This window comes from Astatotilapia calliptera, chromosome 22 (assembly GCF_900246225.1).
Source record: "Astatotilapia calliptera chromosome 22, fAstCal1.2, whole genome shotgun sequence".
NCBI lineage: Eukaryota > Metazoa > Chordata > Actinopteri > Cichliformes > Cichlidae > Astatotilapia > Astatotilapia calliptera.
Window position 1 is genome coordinate 11120564 of NC_039322.1, and position 12775 is coordinate 11133338.

A 12775-nucleotide genomic window follows, 5' to 3' on the forward strand; every position below is an offset into this window, starting at 1 on the left:
CTTTTGATTTATATGGAGATGTCCTTTCTTCTGGCACCACCATGAGGCCAATTCACCGCCCGACTCATATCGCTGTAGCGATGCCAAGATTCGCAGTGCTAGTGTGGCTGCAGACTTTACATCTAAGCACTGCTGCAACGCTTCTCATTACTGTCAGGAGTTAAAGTGCCACCTGCTTTAATACATCATTCTTAGGCTTTGTTGCCAGGCACCGTTGCTCAAAGGGGACTCACCAAGCATTTCCTTATTTTCTGTCACATGCATACTCTTGCAAATAATGGTTTCAGCAACATGTGCAAGCAAACCCTGTAAGCCCAAAAGCTCAGACTTCAGACTGCTCTAAAGGCTCAGTTTAAGTCTTTTTTTTTATACTCTTGGCTCTTAATGATGTCAGAGGGAACCGATATCCCCAATATGGTGATCTCAGGCACAGAAGCTCCACCCACCTGAGGGTCAAACCTTTTGTTTGCAAGGGGAAACCAATCGGAAGACTTCAAATAAATGGTGAGCTAGGGTCATCTCAGACAGGGTGAACTCAAAAGCTGCACTAAGGCCCAGAGTGAGATTATTTTCAGCACAAAAGTAAATATATAGAGTGAAGTATCTTCACTGGAGAAATCACGAGTTGAGATCGCATTAAATAATAAGTGGCTGAAGAACAGCTACTCATCTGCCACCAAATAAAGAGATCTCACCCCCTCCACAATCAGAGTGTTCTTTATGCGTACTGCTGCACACTCAGAAGCAAAAGTCTTCACCCAAAGTGTAATGCTGCCATCAAGTGGTTCATTTTGCATTCAACTATGTTTAAAGTCACATTTACAGATGGTCCATGCAACGCTTTCAAAGTGAGAAGACCAGCAACAACACACACACACACACACACACCAGTGTTTTCTTTAAAGTGTATATTCAAAGATGGCTGAACAGAACAACAATGTAAAAATGTAAACTCTGAAGATGAGCAGACACATGTGGGAAGAGACTGCATTAGAACAACAACAAAAAAAGAAAGATGTTGTCGGGGACAGATGCCACCGAGATTCTAAGACATGAGGAAATTCAGAGCAACCATTCTGCTGTTCCTAATTAAACAAACAAAACAAATGAGCACAAAAGAGGAGCACACTGTACATCACATTAAGGCTTAGTCTGAACTCTGTCCTCTGTGTAACAGAACAATGAAGTGGCATGTCGAAGGTCTGAAGCCTCAAACGGTGACAAGTTTGAGAGATCAAAGCATTCAGATACAAAAACAAAAAAAAAACACCCGATATGAACAAAAGTTATTTTTTGTAAAATGTGACAAAACAAGTATATCTGCATGATGTGTTAGTCTTTTCATGTGTCACTTTTTTGATCAAGAAAAAAAAAGTTACAGAAGCGTGCACACATTAGTTTTTAGACAGAGTCTAAGAACCCAAACACACGGAGAACAGTGCAATGCCCATAGAATAAGACATAGGCTACCACTCAGAGCTGTGTCCCAGCTGCATACCGCATACTCCAACTAACACTACTAGGATAGAAATATTTTATATTATGTCTTTTTTAAAGATAAATATCAGGGGGGTTTTCTGAAATATAATCAGTATCAGGAACCAACTCACCAGTTCTAAACATGATGTGGGGTGCAGAATAAAAAAACCCAACTGTATTAAAGTGGATTATTCCAAAGTAATTCCAAACTCTTTTTGTTATCAATTACAGACCTAATCTCAGCACCTGGAAAATTAAAACACCTTTTTCTGGAGAATTTACAGAAAATTGAACTGATAGACTAAAAGGCAACCACAGGCTAACCTATTCAAAAGCATGCAGCCCTTTTTAATACTGCATTGAACAAAAGAATGAATGGATCAATGAACAGCTGTAAACTTTACTGCTTTAAAAATATCTCAGTAAAGTAAAATGTCACTGTTATAGCTTTTAAAAACATAAGGAGCTTCCAAATCTCTTTAGAGACAGAAAAAAGTGATTATTTTGTGGACTTCTCAATCCATTAAGTTTTCCTCCTTTTCAGCCTCATGTACAAATACAATGCTGGATGCTCATATTAAGCACTCTGTCTCATCTTGGCTTTGTATGATGTCACAGAGCAGATGTCACCAATGTGGTCATCTCAGCCAACAACCTTCAGCCAATCAGAATAAAGTTGGCTTAAAATCAGAGAGGCCACTAGAGTTTGTTTCAGACAGAGGATAATCTCTCTGAAGAGATTTCAAAGAATAAGGATTATTTTGAACTGAATCATGCAAAGCTACTCTGGCAGAGGAGAAGAATAAAACTCCTAAAAGACCTTAGTTTTCAGGTTTTTCCAAGGGTAGTTTTTCCAAGTGACCACCCTCACCAAGTTCTGATGCACAATCATTTTGTTTTATAAGCAGCCCTGACCTTTCACTTCAGAGCTTCAAGGGTTACTCTCAGTATGCTTTCAATGAGTAAAAAGTTAAAGACATCACAACTGGCTCTGAGGACCGTTTTCAGGAAAAAACATTAACTGGGAAATTGATTATTTCAACCGCCTGCTGTACAAACATCTATTAGTGCAGCAGTAGTATACAGTACAGGACAGGGACACAGCTTCAGAGTACCACAGAGACATTTGTTAGTCTTATTCTCACTGATCCATCTTATGTTACAGGCAGAGATGGAAGTCCATTATAGTTTCTCATTCAGTTCATCTTTTCTAGATTCAGTGCCTGTATACCATGTAGCCCCCACTCCCCCCCTTCACAGTTCACCAGTCCATTTCCAGATATTATGAACATTTCCAGTTTTCAACGCCTCAGTCTGGTTGAAGCAGCGAAGCCGCCATTCTGACACACGATGAGCTTAAACAAAAGTAGACAGCCACAAACTCAAACGTAAAAATTAAAAGGAAAGATAAAAATCAGGCGATGGACGACCAGCGATGAGGCACTAGGCTTTGCTCACTTGAACTAGAGAGCTCCCCCTGCAGGAAGGGAGGCCTAATTTATTAATCACTACTTTGTACACACAGTTGCTTGTTTCTGTCTTTAAACCCTAGCAGCAGAAATGTACAATCTATGCATTTAGAGGGGGGGAAAAACAGGGGGTGTGTAAAAATTCACATTCAAATTCATTCTGTCAGCAAAAATCTCAAGCCCCTCTGTACAAGAATTATTGCATTCACTGTTCTAAATGCTGTCAAACAAAAATCAAACAATCGCACAAAAACTGGGAAGAAAAAAAAACTAAACAAAAAAACCCAGAAACTGCATATTTAAAAAGTCACCACAACAATCCAATATATTATCATCCTTTTAGACAGTTTCTCTTTATATCGCATATTTACATATTAGGCCAATTTCTCTCCCCAGAGAATCTGTGGGGAAAACAGGGGTCAGGAAGCCAGGCAGAAGACAGAAAAGAGATGATGACAAAAAGGTTAATATTACAGAAGGGCTGTGCGTGGATGGTGACGTTCCTCCATACCGCATACTGTCCTACTGTACACGAGTCAGGAACAAAGTCCTCGGCTTTCACTGCTTCGCCTCCTCGCTCCCAGTAATGAGTTCACATGTGCCACGGAGCAAGGTCGATGGGTCTTTGGTGCAAATGTTCCTAGTCTTCTCTTGTTTCGCCTTCACCCGATCCCTGTACTGATAAGCACTTAATTAACGTCACAAAAATTAAATCAACGCTGGACCCAGTAAAGCAGCCCTATGCCTCACCACACATTCAAGTACAAAGTAATAAAAAAAAAAAGAATTGAAAAGAAAAAAAAAAACAGTAGAAGAAAACGCAAGACAAACATCCTCAGGATAAAAAAACCAAAAACCAAAAAAAACGGACGACAATTCTGGAGCTAACCAGATATGACACATCCTCGACACACGAGGGCGCTCTAGAGACAAGCGCCCGAGACCAACTGCCAGATAAAACAGCACCTGTGTTCTTCATCATTGGTGTTTAGAGGTTTCTTCACGTTTGTTCTCCTACAGTTCACGATTCGTCGCCGTTATTTTTTTTGGAGTTTCTTGCCCTTCTTCATGGCAAGTTTGTTCTTGATGTGCCCTCGCTTCCTCTTGGCGGTCTGGTTAGAGAAATGAGGTCGAAATAAAAAGAAAACATCTGTAAATATTAGAATTGGTAGGATTTAAATTAATTTTTTTAAGCAACTTTTTGTACATTTAAAGAATTAATAAATAAAAAGACTGAATGAACACATGCTCTATGTTGTTACCTTTTTGGAGGTGTACTTCTGCTTGGGCACGACACTACGGAGCTTGTGGTCGAGCGGCTCTCTGTTTTCCAGGTCCTTCACCTTGTAGATCCTGACCAGCCAGTGCTCTGAAGTGAACGCCTCCTCCAGGTACTTGAACTTAATGTCCTTGTTGCCGATCTCGACGTTACGTGTCCGGTCAAAGCCAGGCGGCGTCCTAAAATCCAGCTGAGAGACGAGCAGGTTTATTTATCTGATTTTCTGGCAGCTATCAGTGACAGGAACGTATGAAACTGTGCAGTGCAATTGTTTGTCTTCTTATAGAGGAAGGTGGGAAGAGGTACACTGGAGAGGCAACAAAACAACCCCAAATTCCTTCTCGACTGATTTTTCTGTCGTTCTTGTCACTCTACTAGTTACACAATTAGACCACAGAAGATTCGCCAAGTGTGGAGGAGATACCAGGAGGCAGGCCAACACATGAGAGCTGCCCATAAAAGGGCATCGACCAAGGAAGCAGAACATGTATCTGCTCCTTCATGTGCGGAGGAACAGAAGCACTGCCAGAACCCCACAAATCGACCTCTAGTGGGCCACTGAAGTGCATATTTCTGATGAAGCTGTGATATACATGTACTACGGTGGCATAAGGGCCTGATGTCCCTTAGTGGGTCCTGTAATCACAGACAGTGCAGCTCAACTGGCATTCAGAGAATACCACAACTGGCAGGCACTGATGACCTAGTCTCTCCGCAGATAATTGTTGCAGGCAACAATGGCAAGTGCCAACTGAGCTGCATGGTGCCGGTCAGTCAGAAGCACGCACATGAACAGCCCACTAGAGAGGATTGTGTAGGGATCTTGTAGCATCCCTCTAGTTCCTTCTTGCACAGAGATGCAGATCTAGGTCCTGCTTAGGGGGAAGGCTTTTTTCAGCCCTGCTCACCTCTCCTCATCTCCACCGCACGCTTGAGACTGTGCAGGGAGACACAGTGAGCCTTCTTGTGACAGCACATGTGAACACGACATCCTAAAGGAATGTGACTACCTGTGCAACCAGGCACCACCTCCTACTATCAGAGGTGACAAGAAAAGAAAACGTAGTCAGGTGGGACAATGAGAGAGCAGGAGTTGTGCCCACCACCTGCAAAACCATTTCTTTTCCTGAGGGGGTCGTCTTGTTGTTGCCTCTTCAGTTCACCTGTTGTCATTTTCATCTGGACCGAAGCTGCTTAGAAAGCAGAAACCAGCTGAGAGGACAAACTGAAATCCTTCAAGTTGAACTGAATTTATGTCACGGAAATATAAATGACGTCAAACCAAACACATGTTGACAAAGACACGATAGAAGCTGCCATCCCAGCTCCTAAAGAGCCAAACACCAATAAAAAAATGAATACATTAGCCAAACATATTGCTGGTTATAATAGTTTTTGATTTTTAATGGTTTTTTAAATTATTTTATTTGTTGTCATTCTAGTTTACAAACTGAGATTATTCATTTTAGTTTCATTTTATTTTTCGAGGCACGTTTACCTTTAATTTTTAGTAGTTTTGAGAAAATAAATTATTGACGTTTTTAGGATTTTATTATTCATTTAGCATTTTTCAGGGGCAAAATGTATGAAGTTCAGATTAGACATCACAATATAAACAAACCTTTGAAGGCTGCTGACTCGCAACAGTGCAGACCCTTGTCTCAAACAGCTGCACCACAGCCTCCTCAGGCTACTGGCATTAATAAGTGTGGTGTTTCTTTATCATTTTTTGTACACCATCACTTGCTCCTCATATTTTGTCCTGCATTCAACTGTGTTTGAACACTTTAATAACCTGTGGGATGTGCACTGTGTTGGCAGAAGACTTTGTGTTACTGCGGTACAGATGTGCCAGAGTGTACCTTTTTACTTTCTCCCGGCTTATTCTTGCTATAATGTAAATCAGCATGGCATTTATTCAGTGGTCTGGTGGAATGAGTAGTGATCACTGATCACTCAGGATTGAAGCTGTAACAAGGTGTACAAACTGAGCACGTGTAATAGAAATACACCTTAAGAGATTTAAAGCTTACTTTGGATCAAAGCCAGCAAATCTGTTAAGGCATATAAGCGGATTTTTATTTCCTGGTGATTTCAACCGTTGAGGCTACACTATACAATTACATAGATGCTTTAAAACAACTACCCAGAGGCGGTGCCAAGATAGATGCAGTGGCAAGGCTCGCTTCCAGAGAGAGACTTTGGTTGAATTATCTACAAGCTGCTTAATGACTAAAACCCACTCCTCCCCATCGCTGCTATTCTGTTACTTCTAGACAGAAGCAGGCTGGCAGTGTCCACGTTTTAACTGAATAGCCACGAATAGCATCAGTGTTCTCATCTTACTCTTTCTGCAAGTGAATTTCCCAAAATGTCAAATAGTTTCCTAAAATAAAAGTGAAACGGAAGGCAGGAGCCTCTCCACCCACTACTAAAGCATCACCTTTGATCCATCTCAGCACAAAGCAGCTCTACAGATTCAAACTAAATTAGGTCTGAACAGAAAAAGACGAGAGCAAACATTTTAAACTCGATTATGAAAGATAAACAGTGAGTTTGATTACACTTTCCACGAGCAGCATAAAACCTCTCGTCCCCGTAATTCTGCTCTAAAAAGGCCCTTGATTGCTCATCCTCCTTACTCTGCAACTGTTACTGTGTCCCTCGAAAATATGTCAACTCTATTCTCAAAGTAAAAGCCTCCATCTAGGTTCCCGCCATTGTTTTTCCTTCTTGTCCAATTTCCTCACTTTGTGTTCTAACCTGTAATTGTTCCTCAGGCTGCTCCACAGGACAAAGACTTTAAAATAATAGAATATCAGCAGCAACAAGATCTTAGCCTCTTAATGTGCTTTTATTAGTGCGGTTTAACCTGTCATTTTAATATAAAAGGAACTAAATGAGTTAGTTTGGGGGCTTCAAAGTAACCAGTCCATGGGTTCTCTTTTCATCATGAGTTCTATTCTCTTCTCTATTATGCATTCTCAGCATTACAGTTTAATATTGGTCCATGACTATAAAGTGCATTCTCGACAATCATGAATGGCTGCCTCCGCTCTGCTCATCGCCTTCTTCCTCGTGTCCTCCAAGCCTCAGTTTACACTTGTCACATCTTGTTTTCATAACTGGAATCTGCTCCGGCTATTCTAACACTTTTCTGTCTTTGGGATCTCTCCATCCTGTCCTCCTCCTACTCCTTCCGTGCCTCGGTTTCTCCATGCCATTAACCCAGAAACAGCACTTTAAGCTATGCAGAGCTTTGGCTGTTTGTCCGCAGATGGCGGAAGCGTCGATTGTACGGTAGGGATGTGAGCACCTGGCATGAAGGATCCGTCTCATCTCTCCTCTGCTACCTGCCAGAAGTAGCCGTGGCGCATTTCAAAGCTTCTGCCAATCCTTCATATTTCCTCTCGCAGCCTCTCGTTCCCCTCCGACAACCCCTCTACAAACTTCAGGAGCTCCCTAAGGCGCCTCCTTAAAGACCCGTTCCACCCGTCTGTCAGCCTTTTACTGTAAGCGAGACGTTTTTACACGCTTGGCAGAGGTAGCTGCTCGTTACTGCCTGATAAAGCTCCATGTTGCATAAAATACAACACGTTTTTCCTTTATTGTGGCAGCTGCTCATCATTTCATCCATTTGTAAGTGTGAAGTGGATCCTAACTCCAGAAAGATTCAGTGGAGGGTTTCTCTTCTGTCCTGAAAAGTCCTCACATACACAAAACTAATTCTAAGAAACAAGCAAAGTTTCTGATGAAGTAATGAGAACTTCTCCTCTTACCTGCATTTCACCAAAGCGATAGTAAGACATCTTGTACATGAGGCAGTTGAGCAGAGTTGGTGAACCCGCCTTATCCACTCTGAACTCTCCCTGAGGAGTGAAGTAGTCGCTCTCCTAAAGAAGACACAGAGGAGGGCCCAGAAAAATCACCAGATGGCAAAAGTAGGTAGCATCAGGAGTAGAAAGTTCACACTAGATGGATGCAGTGGTGAGAGGACGCATTTGAATGACAGCAAAGGGGAAAAAACTGCTCTTAAACAGCTCAAGTAATCAATTGGCCATCATTTTAAAAACTACTCATCTCAGTGCACGATTCAAAGCTCTAACACACAAACTCTATAACTGTGGAATTAATGTATTTTTGTCAGCATTAGTCTAAATTTTCTACTAAACTAGCCACAGTCACACAAAAATCAATGCCTAACCACAAGTATGTGTGCGCAGCTTATATACTACTTTGTGTATTTTGTCATTAAAGAGGAACCAGGTAATATTCAGCATGTTTGTTCCTTGAAGCCATTCATCCAATTAGCACAGCCTTATTGAATTAAATGGAGTAGGAAGAATATAAGAAATGCCTCTAAACTGGAAAATTCCAACCTTGATCCAAGTTAAATTGCTGCTTAATTGTTTCAGTGGGTAGATTGTTCTGGTATAGTGGTCTGCACGTTTGCTTCACATAGTTGCTGGTTTAATTCCAGCTGAAGACCCAAATCGCCCTTTGGGGTTGTGTCAAGAAAACGGTTGCTGCCTGCTGTGGTGACCCTACTATGACCACACAGAGCTCTAAAGTAGCTTCTGCTACGTTACTTGGGTTTCAGTGGGACGGGCTCGCTGTATTCCCCGATTGGACCCTGGAGATCGTGTTAGCAGCTGTCAAAGAGTCCTCCTTTTGATTGCTTTGGTATCTAGCAGATTGCCGTGGTCACCCACAGTTTGAATTGAAGGCACCAACTGGTCTGCAAACACTCGCAGAGCAGTAGTGAAACTAGAAACTGTTTGCGCTCAAAATAAAAATTACGCTCGATACACGCTGGTTGCAGCAGAAAGGTGACCAAACCAAGGTGGTGCCGCACGGTGGTTTACAATGTAGACCCCTCTTTGCGACCAATTTCACATAGTGCCTGCCAACAACCACTCACAAACTGACCGTGCAATACACAATTATTTTGTTTCTCCCCGTGGTTGTCGACCGCCGGCCTGTGTGACTGAAGCCTGAAAACTGGCGCCTCCACAGTCCCGCTGCCGGATTTTCTGCTGATTTGCAATGCAGCAGTATTGATGAAACACAATAGCGTCACTGTCCTTGAAACTCGTGTTTACTCGTCTTTCTTTGTAAAAATTCAGCGTGAATACAAACTGGATCGGAGTTACAAGGGTAACAAAATGCAATTTTCTCTTCGGTTAAAAACTAAATTAGCCAAACAACCTTGAAAGTCGGGAAGCAACAACAGCAAAGTACAGAATGCTAAAAAATGAAATCCTGACCATACAAGTTCACAAGAAAAATGCTTTAATATAACAGCACGACTATGGCTCAGGAACAGGCAGAGTGTGGTGTCCACCAATCAAAAGGCCTGTGATTCAGTCGGCACTTCCTCCAGTCAGTATGTTCTGCCACAAGACACTAAATGCCAAATCTGTATATCCATGATGCAAAAGAACAAATTTGTTGTATTCATTAAAGTAGATCTATTATCATTTTACTTATTTTCTATTATAAATTCATTTTTTCCATCATACTACCTGCAATAAATTTGTATATTTACAGATCATTCCTGACAGCCAGGGGTCAGGGTATTAAACATCTTTCCACTTTCTACTCTCGTCTCCTCATGATGTCAGTGAGAGCGGATATCCTTAATCTGTTCATCTCACACACACACAGCTCTAACCCTGCTAACCTGCTGTTTACGAGGGGCACCCAATTCCAAGATAAATGACGAAAAGAGGCTGGTGCTGAAGCAAGAGGAGTTAAAGCTCATTTCAGGTAGTGGATGAAATGGTAGATGGCACCAAGGCCCAGTGCAAGAGCTCTGGAACACACACAGCCACACTTATTCGAGAATAAAAATGTGGCGTTGGAAATGAGCACAGTAAGTCTCCCTTAACAAAGAGCACTCTGGAAGTGTGTATAAATGGGTAAAATCTGGTTTGCAGTCTGAGACTATTAGCAGTCAAAGAACAGAAAAGCCCTGCACGTACGCTGGTCCATTTTCTGCTCCAATAACAAAAAGCAGCTGTTATGAAAGTCCTGAATAAGGGACCTTGTGAGTGTATCTCAGGGTTTCCTGGCTGACGTCTTGTTTTTGAACAATGCAATGAGTAATCTTTGCTTCTGTTCAGGTGAGAAGGGTTTGAAAAAGCACCTTGACTTTTGTAAGAGGAAACATTGATTTTACTGCTGTGTAAGTCCAGCTCCATTCCTTCTCAGAGAAAACTCGAGCTCTATTTACAGGCGCTGCTGCTGTGTTACACTCACCCTGATGTCCTTAGGGTGCTCACCCTCGGCAATCCTCACCATCCACAGGAACTTGTTAATATCGTCGCCCGAGTAACCAATTACACCTCCGAAGATGATAAGCACATAGTCCACGTCCAGGGACCTCATGATCTGGTAGGCTGCACTCTCATTGGAAGACATGGCTTTCCCCACCTAGAAAGAAAGTGATGGCGATTGAGAAGTTATCCTTTAACTGAGCTTTACCCGTTTCACAAGAGACGACGCTTCGGCAGAGCTGCGGGACAAAAGAGCTGTTAAACGGAGATCCGTGATGCATGATACTCTGATGACGTTTCCTGTGGACAGATGCCGACGAGACAACAGGCATTGGGTAGGAAGTGAGAGTGAAGAAAGCTAGAGGGGCTTTAAAAGGCAAAAACATTTGTCTACATTTGGCAGCAGAGAGGAAAAACGAATAAATCAAACCCACAGAATCTGACAGCAATTAACTGAAATCTCCCTACAGTGTAAATTCAATAGGAAAAAGTTTAAGGAAACAAGATTATCTGGCTTGTTGGAAGCGGCCGTTTTATACAATATGGCAATTACATTTAAAAAGAAATAAATAAATAAGTGAAGAGCTTGCTAATCATCCAGCAGCTGCGAGAAGAAACCATTGATTTCTCTGCACGTGCTTTGATCCACGAGCAAAACGGGGAAGAAGACAGATGAAGACAAGAAAGACGATAACAGCCCTTACCAGCGCTATGTGACTGTTGTTCCACGTGTTATTGTCCACTAAAGTGGTCCTGTTAGCCATGCCCGCTATCTGATAACCGTAGTCCCACCAGGACATGACACGTGCGTGCTCATCAGTATTCTGTCTTAACCAGTAGTAAGCCTCCCTGAAGTCATCCAGGATGTTACGCGTCCTAACAAGGGGGAGAAAAAAAAAGAAAAAATAAGGTTGACAGGTAACCGCGTTGGTTGGCAGGCATATAGCTGAGGAAGCCATTAATATTTCATTTAGGACTTTAAATCAGAAGGGCAACAACAGCTGAAAATAGAGCATCCATATATAATGAACTGAGGGTTTAAAAAAAACAAAAAAAAACAACACCTTGCACTTTAAATGTTCACGTCCTAAATTTACCTCGCGCAGAGGGAGCAGACACGAAGCCAGGGAACCAATTAGCTCCAGGTATGGTAATCATATTACGTCTGTGTCTGTGTGTGTGGGCGTATACGTGCAAGAAAAAGAGTGACAGGCACGCTGCTCCCAGCAGCATAGCTAAACCACTGTCTGAGAACTACTGTAGTACCATTAATATATGCATGAGAACTTGCATCTACCACTTAGTCTCGGTCTCCAATATTTCCTCCTCAATGCTTTAAAAGAATAATTATGCCTGTAAAGAGTCTGAGAGAATAATACATCAGCTTTTTGTAACCTAAGAGATGCTTACTGTGACCTAGAAGATTAAAAGTTAATCAGGTACGGCCTCACATATCATTATTTCTCCAATCCCCTTGTGAAATATGCTCGGCTCTCTTGCTGCACAACACACATACGTGCTAATTTGCATGCAAGGTGGAGGAGCCCATCCTTCTTCATTATGAAGCATCATGGGAGGCATTGCTCTGCTCTTTGCAGTTGCTTTACATCCATGTACGCAGCGTTCGGCACGGCGGAGCGCTCTCACCCGTCGTGGTTGTATGAGGCGAGCACCACGCTGGGGCTGGAGTAGGCGTTGCTGGTGACCCACGTGCAGTGGACGGCGAACATCATGAGCAGCATCAACATGAGCATGGTGACTATGGATTTGATATTTGGACCCAAACCCTCCTCTGCTTTCTCCTGCTCCGACACGTGTTTGCGCACCTTGCCGGCCTGCAGGGGGAGACAAAACACCATCAGGAGGGTTGGCAAACGAGTCTGAAGCTTTCCAGAAATCTGAATTATTGAGTGCGATAAATTATTGAATGAACTAATAAGAGAAGTATTTTAGAGTATCCTCAGCTTTTTTTCCTCTACTGTGTGAAGACATATCAGTGAGAAATGTGAGAAAATCCCTGTGATGAGCAGCAAGAAATCTGAAGTAAAAAAAAAAAAAAAAAGCACCAGAGATGATTTGTACCAAATTAACACCTTCAGTTGCTTCCTCTCACACCCAAACTGCATGCTGAAACTCAATAAAGAGGGACAGCATGAATGATAGACATGAAAATTAACTTTTGAACCCATCACTGCAGGAAAAGTGGGATTTCTGTTGCTGTAAATTGCAGTGGGCGCACGGGGATCTGGAAGCGGTGCCGAAAACTTCCA

The 12775-nt window shown here is 42.3% G+C and overlaps 1 protein-coding gene across 1 annotated transcript in view; it reads right to left on the reverse strand.

Annotated features, from left to right (window-relative positions):
• Window positions 1-701: 701 nt before the first annotated feature.
• Window positions 702-12775, reverse strand: part of LOC113014370 (dolichyl-diphosphooligosaccharide--protein glycosyltransferase subunit STT3B) — a 103465-nt gene continuing 91391 nt past the window's right edge. The window contains exons 11-16 of the mRNA XM_026155846.1: window positions 12153-12340; window positions 11210-11381; window positions 10489-10662; window positions 8007-8120; window positions 4211-4417; window positions 702-4060 (exon numbers count right to left, since the gene is read on the reverse strand). Coding sequence (XP_026011631.1) covers window positions 3986-4060; window positions 4211-4417; window positions 8007-8120; window positions 10489-10662; window positions 11210-11381; window positions 12153-12340 — 930 coding nt within the window. The 3' untranslated portion in view covers window positions 702-3985. The remainder of the gene's footprint in view (window positions 4061-4210; window positions 4418-8006; window positions 8121-10488; window positions 10663-11209; window positions 11382-12152; window positions 12341-12775) is intronic.